General features: G+C 48.5%; 1 protein-coding gene and 1 non-coding gene across 2 annotated transcripts in view; both read left to right on the plus strand.

The window, feature by feature from the left end:
• Window positions 1-16,337, plus strand: part of Lck (LCK proto-oncogene, Src family tyrosine kinase) — a 28,573-nt gene extending 12,236 nt beyond the window's left edge. The window contains exons 2-13 of the mRNA XM_041651917.1: window positions 5,303-5,412; window positions 5,685-5,766; window positions 5,943-6,033; window positions 6,288-6,386; window positions 6,619-6,722; window positions 6,956-7,105; window positions 7,335-7,487; window positions 7,586-7,765; window positions 9,661-9,737; window positions 9,816-9,969; window positions 10,050-10,181; window positions 15,703-16,337. Of these exons, the coding sequence (XP_041507851.1) occupies window positions 5,308-5,412; window positions 5,685-5,766; window positions 5,943-6,033; window positions 6,288-6,386; window positions 6,619-6,722; window positions 6,956-7,105; window positions 7,335-7,487; window positions 7,586-7,765; window positions 9,661-9,737; window positions 9,816-9,969; window positions 10,050-10,181; window positions 15,703-15,905 (1,530 nt within the window). The 5' untranslated portion in view covers window positions 5,303-5,307 and the 3' untranslated portion in view covers window positions 15,906-16,337. The remainder of the gene's footprint in view (window positions 1-5,302; window positions 5,413-5,684; window positions 5,767-5,942; window positions 6,034-6,287; window positions 6,387-6,618; window positions 6,723-6,955; window positions 7,106-7,334; window positions 7,488-7,585; window positions 7,766-9,660; window positions 9,738-9,815; window positions 9,970-10,049; window positions 10,182-15,702) is intronic.
• Window positions 16,338-16,973: 636 nt separating this feature from the next.
• Window positions 16,974-17,132, plus strand: LOC121448957. The gene has a single exon (XR_005974426.1). It is a non-coding gene; the product is annotated as a U1 spliceosomal RNA (small nuclear RNA).
• The last annotated feature ends 348 nt before the right edge of the window (window positions 17,133-17,480 follow it).

The raw sequence follows: 17,480 nt of genomic DNA on the forward strand, positions 1-17,480 counted from the left end.
TTGGGTCTGTCCTGGAACTTGCCTGGAGACCAGGCTGACCTCAAACCATAGAGATCCACCTGTCTCTGCCTCCAGAGAGCTACCCGAGTGCCAGGATTAAAGGTGTATACCACCAACTCCCTAAGTTGTTTTATGTGTCTGTATGTCACTTGTGTGCCTGTGCCCATGGAGGGTAGAAGATGATGGGACATTAGATCCTTTGGATCTGAAGTTAAATGGTTGTGAGCTGGTCTGCCATGTGGGTGCTAGGATTTAAACCCCATTCCTTTGGAAGAGCAGCCAGTACTCTTAACCACTGAGCCATCTCTCTAGGCCCTGCATCCTCCTCCTCCTCCTCTTCTCCTTTTCTTCCTCCTCCTCCTCTTCTCCTTTTCGTCTCTTCCTCTTCTCCTCCTCCTCCTTCTTCTTTTGTTTGTTTCTGTTTTTGGTTTTTGAGACAGACTTTCTCAGTTGTTGCTATGGATCCACTCCTGGAACTTGCTCTGTAGACCAGGCTGACCTTGAACTCACAGAGATCCGCCTGCCTCTGCCTCTCAAGTGCTGAGATTAATGGCATGAGCCACCACTGCCTGGATCTTTTTTTTCTTTAAGGATTTATTTACTTTTATTTTATGTACATTGTTGTTCTGCCTGCATGTATGTCTGTGTGAAGGTGTCAGATTCCTTGGAACTGGAATTGCAGACACTTGTGAGCTGCCAAGTGGGTGCTGGGAATTGAACCCAGCTCCTTTGGAAGAGCAGCCAGTACTCTTAACCACTGAGTCATCTCTCCAGACCCCTGCAGCATTCCTCTTTTTTTTTGGGGGGGGGGGTTTCGAGACAGGGTTTGTCTGTGGTTTTGGAGCCCGTCCTGGAACTAGCTCTTGTAGACTAGGCTGGTCTCGAACTCACAGAGATCCGCCTGCCTCTGCCTCCCAAGTGCTGGGATTAAAGGCGTGCGCCACCACCGCCCGGCTGCATCATTCCTCTTAACCCCAATCTTTTCTCTTGCTTTTTTCCCTCTTTGAGACACAGTTGTTACATCTCACTCTGTAGCCTTGGCTGGGCTGGAGCTCACTGCTCACTATGTAGACCAGGTTGATCTCAGCCTACTAGAAATCTGCCTGTATCTGCCGCCCAGTGCTGAGCTGGGATCACAGGCAGGCACCGTCACATCTGGTCTCTCTTGCCTTTCCCCAAAGCCTCCAAAAACAGCAAGCCTGAGAGCCACCTTATGCTCCAAGTGCACAGTCCTTCTGAGGCTATTGCTGTGGTACCCTTAGGAAACCAGTGCTTTCCCAGGTTCGTGTGAGTCACAAGCAGGGTGCTTACTCACTGCCCACGCTTTTCCTGGGAGTTCCTGCTGCCTTTCTGACCATGAGATAGCTGAGCTGACAACACACCGCTTGTAGCCATGATGAGTTGACTCTGGCAGAGCAAAGGTTCGTCTGCCACGTGACCTCCCAAGAGTGGGGTTGAAGGAAGAGTGGGCCTGTTTGTGTACTCGCTTCTTGAGTCTCTGTCTCATTTCCGAGGTAGGGTCTCTCGTACCCCAAGCTAACCTTGAACTCCTGACCCCCCTGCCTCCACCCCAGTGCTGGAAACACAGGTGTGTCCCACTTCTTATTTAGTGCTGGTGACTGAGCTTTAGGGTGTAGGCAAAGCACTGCCCACTGAACTACATCCGCAAGCCATTTGGAGTCTCTTGATTTAAGTTCCATGGGTGCTTTATGATTCCTCTATAATGGGTACATGTTGTTTAAAGTCAAATACACAGGGAGATGACTGTGAGTCCCGGTACCTGTGGGAGCCTAGGAGTTGCTCAGCAGAGGAAATGTGAGCCTGAAGAGCCTGATTCCTCAGTCCCATCTTCCCACACTCCCAGGCAGGGGTGGATGAGGCTGAAGGGGTGCTGTGGGGTGCCTTTCCCAGCACTAGTAAACTAAGCTAACACTATGTATGACGAGATAGGGGTGACAAGCCTCTGTAGCAGAGGACGAAAAGCAAGGCTCCCAAGAATGCTTTCAACAAAGTCATGCAGGCCAGTATTATCTTTTTGTTTTGCTTCTGAGATAGGATTTTATGGAACCCAGGCTGGTTCTTGAACTCTACTTAGTGAGGAACCACCCTGAACTTCTGATCGTCCTGCCTGTACCTTCCAAGTGCCGGGAACATAGGCCTGCATGGCTGTGTCTAGAACACAGCTAATATTGGAAGATAGGCCTTTCAGAATTTCGAGACTTTCTTCTGAGTTCTGCTAACCAGAAACACCCCCCCCCCCCGTTCCCACATCCACTTGGACACAGCATAAATTAGCAAGTCTTGTTTTGCTCAACCGCAGATGTGTGGCTTTAGGCCTCTCTGGGGCTTGCTTTGATCTTCCAGAATCAGAAGTCAAAGCTCTGTTTGACAGTGTGTGCCCAAAAGCTCAAGATGCTCAGCAGAAGGACCAACTGAAGCCAAGAGTTTTAGGCCAGCCTGGACAGTGCAGTGAGACCCTATGAGAAAAATAAACGCATACAGAAACACATAAAACCAGAGGTTAGGTGATGGTTTGCAAACCTCCACAGGTGGGAGAATCTGTGCCTAGCCCCCACATCCCCACTGATAGGTTCGGTAGGCTTTTAGGCAGGTGACACACAGTTTCTGTTCCTGATGCACCACTGTCCGTCAAGGGGGTAGGAGAGGAGTTAGTGCTTGCTGCTCTTTCACTGGACTTAAAAGCTCTGAGCTCGAGTCGAGGGGCTCAACCTGCTGTCACTTCAGTTCTAGGGGATCCGAAGGCCTCTGTGGGCACCTGCACATATGTGTGTGCATGGAGGGACATCCAGATATAAATAAAAATAAGCCCTCTTTGAGGAGGGGGATGAGAGAAGCATTAGTCTCTACACACAGGTCATAATAATGGCACTCATGATTACAGCTGATCACTGTGGCCTGAGTAAATGCTGTAGGAGCCCGAGGGGCCCGCACAGAGTGTGATGTGACATTGAGCAGAACTTTGAAGGTGAAGAGAGTCACAAACACAGAGAAGGCAATGCCTTGCATCTGATCAAGGTGCTTGCTACTGCCTGACATTTGGAGTTCAATCCTCAAAATCCAACATTGTGGAAGGAGAGAATCTACTCCCTAAAATTGTCCTTTCACTTCCACACCCAAGCACAGGCTTGCACGCTACATCCACACAGAGGGAGACACACACATACACACAAGGGGAAAAAAAAGGGAGAAAGAGAAAGTGAGAGAGAGTCATAAATACAAAGGTGTGGTCTAAGAAAATAATGGTGGGTGTTTGGAGAAAGCCAAGTAGCTTACAGTACAAGTTATATGAGTATTCGGGTACCTGTGTGTGCATCTGTGTGTGTATGCATGCCTATTAGTGTGTGTGTGTGTGTGTAGCACAATAGATTAAAAAATTGAGCCGGGTGATGGTGGCTCTTAGCACTCAGGAGGCAGAAACAGTGGATCTCTGTGAGTTCAAGGCCAGCCTGGTCTACAAAGGGAGTTCCAGGAAAGCCAGAGCTCTTACACAGAAAAATTCTGTCTCAAAAAACCAAAAGAAAGAGCCAGGTGATGGTGGCGCATGCCTTCAATCCCAGCACTAGTGAGCAGAGGCAGGCGGATCTCTGTGAGTTCAAGGCCAGCCTGGTCTACAAGAGCTAGTTCCAGGACAGCTAGGGCTGTTATACAGAGAAACCTTGTCTCAAAAAGCCAAAAAAAAAAAAAAAAAAAAAAAGAAAAAGAAAAAAAGAAAAAGAAAAAAGAAAAAAAGAGGAAAGAAAGTGCGCTAGAGAGAGGCTCAGAGGTTAAGAGCAATGTTGCTCTTCCATAGGACCCTGGTTTGATTCCAGCACCCACATGGCAGCTCACAACTGTAACTCAGGGATCTGATGCCTTCTTCTTCTGGGTTCTGCAGGCACTGAATGTACATGCTGCACAGACATACATGCTGCACAGACATACATGCAGGCAAAACAGCCACACACATGAAATAATTACACACACATAAAATAAATAATAATTAACAAAACAAAAAGCTGGGCAGTGGTACACACACCTTAAATCCCAGCACTTGGGAGGCAGAGACAGGTGAAGCCCTGGGAGTTCGAGGCCAGCCTGGTCTACAGAGTTCCAGGCCAGCCTGGTCTACAGAGTTCCAGGACAGCCTGGTCTACAGAGTTCCAGACCAGCCTGGTCTACAGAGTTCTAGGACAGCCTGGTCTACAGAGTTCCAGGACAGACTCCAAAGCTACAGAGAAACCCTGTCTCAAAAATACAAAAAAAAAAAAAAAAAAAAAAAAAGACTGAGAGATAGAGTAGGCTTTCCTGAACACCAAAGTGGTCAAAAGTGTGATATTGTACACTTTTATTAATTCCCAACACTTAGAGGTCAGAGGCAGGCAGATCTCTCTGCAAGTCCCAGGCCAACCTTGTCTACACTGGTCTATATAGTGAGTTCCAGGCCTCTAGGCCAGCCAAGGCTACATAGAAAGATCTTATCTTACAAAAGAAGAAGATGAAAGAAACACGTAAATCGTCTCCATGGTAAACCATCCTTTGAGAACCAGTGCTTTCCTGGCAGTGCTGAGGGGGAGGCGCACAGGGATTCCGGGACTGCAGAGGGCTCACTCTGGCTTGATTATGAAAAGCTCTGCTATGAAGTGCTGCTTGATTTCATTTGACAAAAAGTTTCCACAGCTCAGATAGACAGGCAAGCAAAAGCAGTTATAAGCAACAGGGCCACTGAAGGCTTTCTGTTGGTGAGAAGCAAAAGAATGTTAAAAGAAACTCTCTGAAGAACCTGTACTGTGAGTGGGGGAGGAGAGTGGGGACTGGCAGAGGTCAAAGGTCGACTCTCAGATTCAGTATCTATCTAGGCAGGGGCCATGTAATTAGAAGAGACGTGCACCCTCTTTGGTCGTGGAGGTGGAATCAAAATTTAGGTTTCCTCCAGGGCTTGGCAAAGTGTTTGTGATGTCTCCCAGGTAATCCCCCAGAGTAGGGGACTAGTGGGGCTGAGGGGGCAGGAAGTGGGTAACTACACTAACAAAGGTGCCTGTGGCGGTTTGCCCATGCCAGGTGGGAGGGTGGGGACTAGCCTTGGGCCTAGGCCTCCTGTGAACTTACTTGTTGCTCGAGGTTTCTGAGTGAACCGAGTCAGGAGCTAGCATCCCACGTTTCAGCTCTTCTGTGTGTGGCCAATGGAAGCCCCAGAGCAGACAATCTTAGGTGCTCGGTAAATTCCAGCGCGGTACTTTAGGATGTCTGATGCTGGGGAAACTGACTTAGGGGAGCTCCTCCAGGCCTCTCTACATTCCTTCAGGGACCATGGGCTGTGGCTGCAGCTCAAACCCTGATGATGACTGGATCGAGAACATTGACGTGTGTGAGAACTGCCACTATCCCATAGTCCCGCTGGACAGCAAGACCACGGTAAGAGGAAGACGGGACGGGTGAAGGGATGGGGAAGGGAGGCTGTGTGCCCAGGAGAAAAAATTAATGGATCACAACTAAAGGCTCTGGAAATAACAGCACACCCATGTTCCCTGGAGCACAGTAAGGAAGAGGTCTAGAAGGAACAGACTTTCCTAAGGTCAAGTGCACACACTTGGTGAACCCAGAGAGAAGGCCCGGTCAGTGTGGGAAAATGGAAAGGGAACCAGGGTCAGAGAAAAATGACTCCAGCCTCGTTTCCTACCCCACAGCTGCCCATTCGGAATGACTCTGAGGTTCGGGACCCACTGGTCATCTATAATGGCTCCATCCCACCAGCCTCCCCACTACAAGGTGACTCCATCTAGCAGGGTGTGAAGAGTAAGGCCTGTGGATGCTTGACTCTTGGTGTCTGTACCCTCTCCACCTCCCCTCTCTCTACCTTGTCTGCATCCTGCCCTGTGCCTCTAGGGCTCTGTTGTTCCCGTAAGCCCCAGGCTGGTTCTTCTTGACTCTTCCTGTCTTTACAGACAACCTGGTTATTGCCCTGCACAGCTATGAGCCCTCTCATGATGGAGACCTGGGCTTTGAGAAGGGTGAACAGCTCCGAATCCTGGAGCAGTGAGTATTCTTCTAGCCCACCGTGTGTGTGTGTGTGTGTGTGTGTGTGTGTGTGTGTGTGTGTCTGTGCACGTGTGCAGTGAATAGCCTTCTAACCCACTGTGGTGTGTGTGTGTGTGTGTGTGTGTGTGTGTGTGTGTATTAAGGTGGAAAGTACCAGAAAGCTTGTACCAGGGAGGTGGTGGCCTGGCTTAACGGGACTCTGAGGGTTTCCAGTGGCTATGTAGGCCATGCTGATGGTCTCTGTGGTGCAGGAGCGGTGAGTGGTGGAAGGCTCAGTCCCTGACCACTGGCGAAGAGGGCTTCATCCCCTTCAATTTCGTGGCAAAAGCAAACAGCCTGGAGCCTGAACCGTGAGCAGGGGACCGCGTGGGGAGGAGGGTCAACATATAGGAATCAGAGGAGGGGTGGTCCTGGGGATGGGGAATGTTTGACCAGTGATGGAGGAAGAACACCTTTAAGCCCAGCATCCCGGAGGCAGCGGCAGGCAGATCTTTGAGTTCGAGGCCAGCCAGGGCTACACAGATTTAAAAAAAAGAAAAAAGGTCGACCAAAAGCCGATGATCTTTCTTCTGCCCTATGTAGCTGGTTCTTCAAGAATCTGAGCCGTAAAGACGCGGAGCGGCAGCTTTTAGCGCCCGGGAACACGCACGGATCCTTCCTGATCAGGGAAAGTGAAAGCACCGCGGGTGAGAGGCAGGGCGTGGTGGGCGGGGCCTAAGCGTGTGGGCGGGGCTCCGGGTTGAGGGCTGGTGCCTCAGGGTGAGCAGGGATGTGGGGTGGGGTGGGGGGCGGTGAGAGCTGAAGGAAGTGGTGCAGTGGCCACTTGATGAACTGACGGCAATGCCTCTTCCCCCCCACCCCCGCCTTAATCCTCTTCAATTTCTCCTCCTCTCTCCTCACCTCTCCAATCTTTCTTCAGGATCTTTTTCACTGTCTGTCAGAGACTTCGACCAAAACCAGGGAGAAGTGGTGAAACATTACAAGATCCGTAACCTAGACAATGGCGGCTTCTACATCTCCCCTCGGATCACTTTTCCTGGCCTACACGAGCTGGTCCGCCATTACACCAGTGAGCTCTGGCAGACCACTTTCACCTGTGCCCACCCTAGCGGCTTATCTCCCCCCTGTCCATCCTAGGGACCCTCCAGCCATCGGTAGTACCTGACCCTCGACCCTGTAGGCTCCCCTCCCATGCCAGTCTGTTTCCCCTGCGGGAACGCGCGGAGAGAGGTAGGGACTGGAGGGAGCCCCCAAGGTCTCCAAAAGTGACTGCCTCACGCTTCCCTTTGTCCTTGCAGATGCCTCGGACGGGCTGTGCACAAAGTTAAGCCGTCCTTGCCAGACCCAGAAGCCCCAGAAGCCGTGGTGGGAGGATGAATGGGAGGTTCCCAGGGAGACACTGAAGTTGGTTGAGCGGCTGGGAGCTGGCCAGTTCGGGGAAGTGTGGATGGGTGAGTATGGAAAGAGAGATGTCCCCAAGATGTGAGACACTGGCCTATCCAGGGCCACTGCCTTGTTCATCCGCGACCCACCTATCCACCACCTCCAGGGTACTACAACGGGCATACGAAGGTGGCAGTGAAGAGCCTGAAGCAAGGGAGCATGTCCCCTGATGCCTTCCTGGCTGAAGCTAACCTCATGAAGCAGCTGCAGCACCAGCGACTGGTCCGGCTTTATGCAGTGGTCACCCAGGAGCCCATCTACATAATCACTGAATACATGGAGAACGGTGGGTGGCCCTGCTATGGTGGCCCCCGCTATGTCACTTGAGGACCCTGTTGTCATCCCACTATCTTTTTTTTCCCCTTCGAGACAGGGTTTCTCTGTAGCTTTGGAGCCTGTCCTGGAACTAGCTCTGTAGACCAGGCTGGCCTCGAACTCCCAGAGATCCGCCTGCCTCTGCCTCCCGAGTACTGGGATTAAAGATGTGCGCCACCACTGCCCGGCTCGATCACACGATTTCTTTCTGCTTCAAGTAGTTCTTTTCGATCTGTAAGACAGTGTTAGGGTCAGCAAGGTGGGTCAGCAGGCAACGGTACTTGCTGATGAGACTTACAAACAGGAGTTCAAGCCCTGGAATCCACATAGAGGTCAAGCGCTGACTCCTGCCAGTTGTCCTGTGATCTCCATGCGTGTGCTGCCCCCATGAGTAAACACATGTAATTAAAAGACAGAGACACTATTGAAAGGACAACGGTCTATGAGGACGGAAGAAGTCAGTGCCGGCCCTGCCTTGAATTTTTATGTGGTTCAGATTGTCTGGTGGGGGGGGGGGGCAGACTCTGTCTTAGGAAGGGAAACAAACGGCATTGGCTAATGAGTTCTGAAAAAAGGCAAATAGGTTTTGTCATTGGTGGTTTCTTTTCTCTCTTTTTTTCTGAGACAGGATTTCTCTGTGTAGCCCTCGCTGCCCCGGGAACTCTCTTTGCAGACAGGGCTGGCTCAAACTCAGAAACCCTCTGGCCTTTGCCTCTCGAGTGCTGGGGTTAAAGGTGTGTGCCACCACCAACTGGCAGTAGTTTATTTTTTATTACGTGTGTGTGTGTCTGTGTACATGCATTCGGGTGACTGGGGAGGCCAGAAGAGAGCATCACAGACCCTGGAGCTATAGTTATGTGTAGTCATTGAACACGGGTTCTGGGAACCGAACTGGGGTCTTCTGTAAAAGCAAGTACTTATAAGACCATGAGCCAGCTCTCCAGCCCCAGGATTGTCAGTCTTGTGCAGGGTTTTGTTTTTATTAGTCTACTTTTTGATTTTTTTTAAAGATTTATTTATTTATTATGTATACAGTATTCTCAGTACTCTGCCTGCAGGCCAGAAGAGGGCACAGATCTCATTACAGATGGTTGTGAGCCACCATGTGGTTGCCGGGAATTGAACTCAGGACCTTTGGAAGAGCAGGCAATGCTCTTAACCTCTGAGCCATCTCTCCAGCCCCTACTTTTTGATTTTTGAGACAGGGTCTTACTATGTAGCATTGGCTGGTCGAGAACGCTCTGCACTGCCCAGGCTGACTTTAAACTTGCAGAGATCCTCCTACCTCTGCTTCCTGGGTGCTGGGATTAAAGATGTGCCCCATCATACCCAGCTGAAACCGCATTTGACAGCAGACACTGAGAAAAGCAGAGTGTGTGACTTGGGGACATTCCTGAATGCCTCAGGGAGGTAAATGGTGAAGCAATTTATGATGCCTGGTAGGAGAGTCTGGAAGAAAGGTCCAGCTGGACTGGAAAAGAAAAGGAGAAACTTCTATGAGAAAAAGATGAAGCAAAGAGACTGAAGAGCCTAGACATCTGTGTAAAGGATCTAAAAATGGCCTGTGAGGGAGTGAGAAATACATGTCTACAGGAAGAAAACGCAGCCGGGGAGCATGCAGAGCTTTGGCTGCCGTGGAACCGGGGTTCTACCTCAACTGAGGGCAGGAAGCATTGGATCCTCCCTCTGGAACAGGCCTTCCCATGTGCCGAGCATCCCATCCCCACACTCAGGCACATACTCTTTCTCAGTCCTTGTTCTTTCTCTCCACTGTCAGTCACTACTTCCGGATGGTAGGTGGAGTAGAAGGGTCTTGGAGCTGCCTCCCGGGCAATTTAGGTCACCAATTCTTGCTTTTGCTCACAGGGAGCCTAGTAGATTTTCTCAAGACTCCCTCTGGCATCAAATTGAACATCAACAAACTCTTGGACATGGCAGCCCAGGTAAGGAGAATGGCAAAGGGCTGAGTATGGCTTCTGCGTCAGTGGGGTCAAGACTGATGACCTGTTCCTGGCTTGCAGATTGCAGAGGGCATGGCATTCATTGAAGAGCGGAATTACATCCATCGCGACCTGCGGGCTGCTAACATCCTGGTGTCTGACACACTGAGCTGCAAGATCGCAGACTTTGGCCTGGCACGCCTCATTGAGGACAATGAGTACACAGCCAGGGAGGGTAGGTGCAGGATAAAGAGGAGGTTCAGAGCCAGCGGTAGAGAACGCATACTCAGGTGACCTAACTTTGCCTCCCTCTAGGGGCCAAATTTCCCATTAAATGGACAGCACCAGAAGCCATTAACTATGGGACCTTCACCATCAAGTCGGATGTGTGGTCTTTCGGGATCCTACTGACAGAGATTGTCACCCATGGCCGAATCCCTTACCCAGGTGAGCATTAAAGGAAGGAACTCGAAGGGCCACAAGGAAGAGTAGCAAATCCATGTCTTCCCACTCACTCCTCAGGCTCAGACTCGAAAACTTCTAGATGCTTCTCTTCCATCCACTTGGACTCCAGCATCCTCTATTAGATGCTTCGTCTCCCAGCCCTGGCTTCCATCTCTATCAAAATGCATAGCTCCTTGCTCAGTTCTGGCATAGGCCACCTAAGTGTGACGGAAGTGGATCTGGCTCAGGGTGTGAAACTTTCCTTTTCTTACCATGATTGATTTCTTTTTGACTGTTAACCAGATTATTCCTTTTCTCCTTGTTTTGTTATTGTTGTTGTTTTCCTTTTTTTTTTTTTTTTACAGAGTTACTTAGTCATAGCTGTCCTGGAACTCACTCTGTAGTGACCTCGAACACTTAGAGATCCGCCTGCCTCTGTCTCCTGAGCGCTGGGATCAAAGGCGTGTTCCACGCCTGCCTGGCTCAGGCCCTTCTTTCTCACACATGAGATCAGAACAGTGCTTAGGCCGCACTATGGCACTGCTCCTCCTCATTCTGCTGCACCAGCTTTCTTTTGGACCACGAGCCACCTCCCAAATAATGACACGGAGACTCCTTGTTAGTTGTGAATGCTTAGCCTAGCTTAAGTTCGTTTCTCGCTCATTCTTTTAACTTAAACTAACCTGTTTCCCTTTATCTACCTCTTGCTTCTTGGCTTTTCACTTTTCTTTCTTTCTGTATGTCCTACTTTCCTGCTTCCTCTAGTGTCTGACTGGCTGGATGCTGCATAAATTTTGTCCCTGGTCCTGTCCCTCTTGTTCTCCCTCTTTCTCCTCGTCTTCTGCTTAGTTCGAGATTTTTCCTCCTTATTCTCTCCTCACCAGCCCTGCCTATCCCTTTACTGCCTAGTTATTGGCCTTTTTTTTTTTTTTTTTTTTTTTGAGATGGGGTTTCTCTGTAGCTTTGGGGCCTGTACTGAAACTAATTCTTGTAGTTCAGGCTGGCCTCAAACTCACAGAGATCCACCTGCGTCTGCCTCCCGAGTGCTGGGATTAACGGCGTGTGCCACCACTTTACATAATTAATCAAATACAGCACAAACAAATGTTACACCCCCTCACATAGTTAAAGGAATATGCCATAACACTCTGGGTAAGTGATGTCATCCCTCTGAGCCTCAGTTTCCCGATACGTGAAACGAGAGACTTTGAGAAGCAGTCCGACCCATCGAAGCTGCTCACTGGGCACTGGTCCTTTTCTAATGAAACCTCTTCACAGCTAAAGAGAGAAAGCCGTGTAGACACGCCCTCCCCCACATTCAACCAAGACAGGTAGAATTTTATTTTGAAAGTTTCTGTTTTAGTCATTGGGTTTTGTTTTGTTTTCTGAGACAATGTCTCTTGTAGCCCAGGCTGGCCATCTAACTATCTATGAATCTGAAGATGCCACCTGAGCTCTGGATTTTCCTGCTTTCCCCTCACTGGGAGGGGCTGGGATTGCAGGCACACACCTATGTGTCTGGTTTTGGAGGGACTGGGGATCAAACCCAGGTCTTGTGCATTCAAGGCAAGCTCACTGTCGCGGAGCTATACTTGGAGGCCTAGGAGTGGAACGTTTCTAAAAGGAAGTTGATAACCTCGGGGGGAAAGGAAATGGCACAGAAACGAGTCGGGAGGTAGGAAGCAGAGGCCACTTTGGCAGAAACTTCCCACAGCCCCAGCATGGTGAGCTGAAATTTGACCCCAGGAGTGTAAAGCCCTTTGAAGCAGGTTAGACTCTTAGGGGCCAAAAGATTTCCCAGCTCTGGGCTTGTCCCATCTCATAGGCCAGTGTTCATCTCCTGTCCTGATACAGTATCTCCTGTGCATAGTCTCAAGGCTAGAGATGCCTCAGCACTGCCTGACTGGGTTCTCATCCTGTCCTGAGCCCCGACGGCCCCATTGCTGCCCCTAGAGAACAATCCCAGGTAGACATTACAAAAAAAAAAAAAAAAAATCTCCAAACAACTATGCTTGTTTATACACACTGATTCACGCAATCCTCACCATAACTCAGGGAAGAGGAGCGAGGATTTAGTCTATACTCTAGATGAGGAAGCTCGGTCAAGGTCCTGCAGTTGGCGCTTTTGTTACTGAGCGAGTAATTGGATCAGTACTGTAAAAATAGGACCGACATTCAGCAGGGAACGCTAGTGTCTACCATCATGAAGACCAGTATCATTTTGGATTGGTAGTTACATATTCTGAACATCACCTGTGTTAGCCAGCTTTCTGTTTACTGAAAACAAAACAACAAAAAACTCCTGAGATGGTCAACTTATAAAGAAGAAAGTTGGGGGTGCAACGAGGTGGCCCAGAGGGTAAAACATGTGCTGAGCAAGCCTGAGGACCTGAGTTCAATCCCTGGAACCCATGGGAAGGTGAAAGGAGAGAACCCACGCTTGAAAGTTGTTATCTGGGTGGTGGTGGCGCACGCTTGTAGATCTCTGTCTACAGGGTGAGTTTCAGGACAGTCAGAGCTGTTACACAGAGAAACGCTGTCTCAAAAAGACAAAAAATGACAGTCACCCAAGGTTTCTCTGCAATGTTGAGGCATCCATCTTGAGCCTATGAGCCTAGAATATCTGACAGGCTTTTCTGTGACACAGCATCATGCAGTATGCACAAATACCCTGTGACAACACTATCTTAAAAAAAAAAACCCAGCCGGGCGGTGGTGGCGCACGCCTTTAATCCCAGCACTCGGGAGGCAGAGGCAGGCGGATCTCTGTGAGTTCGAGGCCAGCCTGGTCTACAAGAGCTAGTTCCAGGACAGGAACCAAAAGCTACGGAGAAACCCTGACTCGAAAAATCAAAAAAAAAAAAAAAAAAAAAAAACCGTTCTTTCATGGTGAGAGAGCACGGGAGACTGGAGAGATGGCTCAGTGGTTAAGGGGACCTGGGATTGGTTCTCAGCAACCACATGGCAGCTTACAGCTGTCTATAACGTCAATTCCAAGGAATTCAGTACCCTCTTGTGACTTCCTGGGGCACTTCACATATGTGATACACAGACATATAAAACATTTATACACATAAAAAATAAAAAGTTTAAGCTAAGCGTAGTGGCACACACCTTTAATCCCAGCACGTTGGAGGCAGAAGCAGGCAGATCTCTGAGTTTGAGGCCAGCCCCATCTAAGTAGTGAGTTCCAGGACAGCCAGAGCTGTATAGAGAAACCTTGTCTCAAAAAACTGAAGGAAAAGAAAAGTTGTTCTCTGACCTTCACGCAGAGGCTTTGGCCCATGTGTTGGCCCACACACATCACACACAAATTTAGTAATAATTAATAAAATATTTTTAACCTGGGTGGTAGTAGCACAGTGACCTAACCTTTATCCATGTACTAGGAGGTAGAGGCAGGCAGATCTCTGTGAATTTGAAGCCAGTTTGGTCTGTAGATTGAGTTCCAGAACAGCCAGGGCTACACAGAGAAACTTTGTCTTGATAAACAAAATTAAAAAGAATCAAGTTTGCTGGGCGTGGTGGTACATTCTTTTTTTTTTAAAGATTTATTTATTATGTATACAGTATTCTGCCTATATATATCTGGTGCCAGTAGAGAGCACCAGATCTCATTACAGATGGTTGTGAGCCACCATGTGGTTGCTGGGAATTGAACTCAGGACCTCTGTTTTGTTTTGGTTTTTATTTTTGGTTTTTCGAGACAGGGTTTCTCTGTAGCTTTGGAGCCTGTCCTGGAACTCCCTTTGTAGACCAGGCTGGCCTTGAACTCACAGAGATCCGCCTGCCCCTACCTCCCGAGTGCTGGGATTACGGGTGTGCGCCACCACCGCCTGGCCAAACTCAGGACCTCTGGAAGGGCAGTCAGTGCTCTTAACCCCTGAGCCACCTCTCCAGCCCCCTGGTGGTACATTCTTTAATTCCAGAATCTGAGAGGCAGAAACAGGCGGATCTTTAATTGAGGCCAGGCTGGTCTACGTAATGAGTTTTAGGCCAGCCAGAGCTGCGTAGTGTAACTGTCTTAAAGAAAGAAGAGAGCCAGGTGGTGGTGGCGCCTGCCTTTAATTCCAGCACTCTGGAGGCAGAGGCAGTCGGATCTCTGTGAGTTCAAGGCCGTCCTGGTCTACAGAGCTACTAGTTCCAGGACAGCTAGGGGCTATTATACAGAGAAACCCTGTCCTGAAAATAAAAAAAAAAAAAATTAAAAAAAGAGAGAGGATAAAAAAAAAGATTCATTTTGTTTCAGAGATTCTGTTTCACTGATTTTCTTTTCTTTTTGGGGGAGCGTATCTGGCACATGGTATAGTTAACTGTTACCTCATAGCAGGAAGCAAAGAGAGGAAGAGGAGGACTCTGGTTTCAGCATGTTGTCCCTCAAGAGAATGTCCACAGTGACCTAACTTCCATCCCCATATCTCTCATTGTTTCTGTCTTTCTCTTTTTAGGCAGGATCTCACTATGTAGCCATAGCTAACCTGCAATTTATTAGGTAGACCAGGATAGCTTTGAATTCATGGGGATCCACCTGCTTCTACCTCCTGAGTGCTGGGATCTCAAGGCACGTGTCACCATGTATGACTAGAACCCACTTCTTCCTTTTAATCCCCTCTATGTAACATCTCTGTCCTGGAACTTTCTCTGTAGACCAGGCTGGCCTTGAACTCACAGAGATCCAACTGCCTTGCCTTCTGAGTGCTGAGTTTAAAGACTCCACTTCTTAAAGATTCTACCGTATCTCATTAGTGCATGAGTTGGGGGCCAGGCTTTCAACACATGAGAAGACATTCAACATCCAAACTATAGGCTTGGGTTGTATCTCAGTGATGGACTGCTTGACTAACATGCATAAAATCCTGTATTCAATTCCAAGTACCTCAAAGATAGATGGATGGATAGATAGATAGATAGATAGATAGATAAAAAGGAAGATGATAGATAGATTGATTGAAAAGAAGATAGAAGATAGATAAAAAGATAGATAGATAGATAGATAGATAGGACTATAGATAGGAAAGAAAGAAAGATCTCCAAATTAGCATCAGCCTTGCTTTTAGGTTTCTAACATTTTTTTTATAAATATAGGATATTCTTTTTTTTAATATTTATTTATTTATTTATTGTGTATACCGTATTCTGCCTGCATATATGCCTGCAGGCCAGAAGAGGGCACCAGATCTCATTACAGATGGTTGTGAGCCACCATGTGGTTGCTGGGAATTGAACTCAGGACCTCTGGAAGAGCAGTCAGTGCTCTTAACCACTGAGCCATCTCTCCAGCCCCCAGGATATTCTTTTATTTATTTATTTATTATGTATACAACCTTCCTTCCATGTGCACCTGCACAACAGAAGAGGGCGCCAGATCTCATTATAGATGGCTGTGAGCCACCATGTGGTTGATGGGAATTGAACTCAGGAATTCTGGAAGAGCAGTCAGTGCTCTTAACCACTGAGCCATCTCTCCAGCCCTAGGTTTCTAACATTTAAAGGCTTGATGTTCTTTCTCCCATCAACCTTCCAGGAATGACCAACCCTGAAGTGATTCAGAATCTGGAGCGAGGGTACCGAATGGTCCGACCTGACAACTGTCCGGAGGAGCTGTACCACCTCATGATGCTGTGCTGGAAGGAGCGTCCCGAGGACCGGCCCACATTTGACTACCTTCGAAGTGTTCTGGATGACTTCTTCACAGCCACAGAGGGCCAGTACCAGCCCCAGCCTTGACAGGTCTTGCTGTCCCGAGACCCTCCCCATCCCTTTGCTCTGGCTGGGGCAGATGGAGTTCTTGTGCCGTATCCATGTGTCCTGTGCACACATAGACTCTGACTCTGCACATAAAGCCTGTGCATATGCAACATATACGCAGTTTTTGTCCTGTACACATCTATAGTTGTGTGAGTTATACACATGTATCTTATACACATGGAACATGTAAGTCTAAGTCTTGGATGTCATCTAAGGTGTCTCTTTCTGGACCCTTCCATTTCCTGAAACCACAGAAGGGAGAAGGCCTGTGATTGATAGGTATCTCCCTGTCTACCACTTCTTTTCTGAGGGCATCCAGAATTTCCCTGTGGGCTGCCATCCAATCCGATATCTCTGTGTGTTCTGCCTCGGTGCTTAGCACACACCAGGAGCTCAATAAATGTCTGTTGATTAAGGGTGTACGTTTCTCTACTGCACACTTCATTTTTTATGATGGATGGTAGGAGTGGGGGGTCAGATGATGGAAACTGGGGTTGCTGTTTGGATCGCCCACCCTAGGTTCTCCTGCTGTGAACTGCCAGGATTTGTACTGTAATCGCTCCACTGAACATAGGAAGAACCTTTATTATGTGAAATGTGTGAAACCCTGAGAAACTCTGAATCTCCTCCAATCTCAGTCAGGACTCTACCCATCCCTCGTCATTCTACCCATTGCTACTAAACTATCATGTCTCAGTGAGTTTTTCCTGGATAAAATGAGTTCATGGGCCACTGCGGGGCACACGCCTTTATTTCCTGCACTCAGGGAAGCAGAGGCTGGCGGATCTTTGTGAGTTCAAGGCCAGCCTGGTCTACTAGAGCTAGTTCCAGGACAGGCTCCAAAGCTACATAGAAACCCTGTCTCAAAAAGAAGAAACAAAACAAAAACAAAACAAAACAAAACAAAAACAACAACAACAACAAAAACCAGAGTCTGAGAAAGCTGAAAAAATGTTCTGAACATGGAGTTCAATGTGACTTCCTGACAGGCTCAGTGTTCACAGTTTATAGAGGTTCAGAGGTGCAGCTTCTTTAAGAGGGTCTGTTGTACTGGAAGAGGAGATACCATGATCACTAAGGTGGTTTTCCCAGGGCAAGGCTTATCCATTGCACCCCAGATGTGTTGACCCCTGCAATTTCCCCAAATATGGGAAACTCAACTGCATAAGTTGTGGTAGTCGGGGACTGCGTTCATGCTCTCTCTTGTAAAAACAAACAAAACAAAAAAACTCCTGTCACACAGCTGAGCACTTGAATAACTGGCATACTACTAGTTAGAATGGGAAGCTAGGTAAAAATGCCTGCCTCAGCACAAACCCAGCTGCTTCCTGGAACTGGGGTAAGTAAATGCAGCTCCTGGCCAGCAACCACAGGAGGTACCCGCAGGTGTAAGGCTCAGCTCTCAGGGACCTGAAGGGGGTGGAGCCAGCTGTCAGCACCAAGTGCTAAGTGGAGCCACAAAGCAAGCAGATAGCCCAGCCACCACCTAGTCATTTAAGATTTGGTTCACAATGCTGTGGGATAATGCTCTTGTAACCTGTAGAGATTTGTCAC

This window comes from Microtus oregoni, unplaced genomic scaffold, assembly GCF_018167655.1.
Source record: "Microtus oregoni isolate MIOR12 unplaced genomic scaffold, Mior012 000005F_ref0000423, whole genome shotgun sequence".
In the NCBI taxonomy this organism is placed as follows: Eukaryota; Metazoa; Chordata; class Mammalia; order Rodentia; family Cricetidae; genus Microtus; species Microtus oregoni.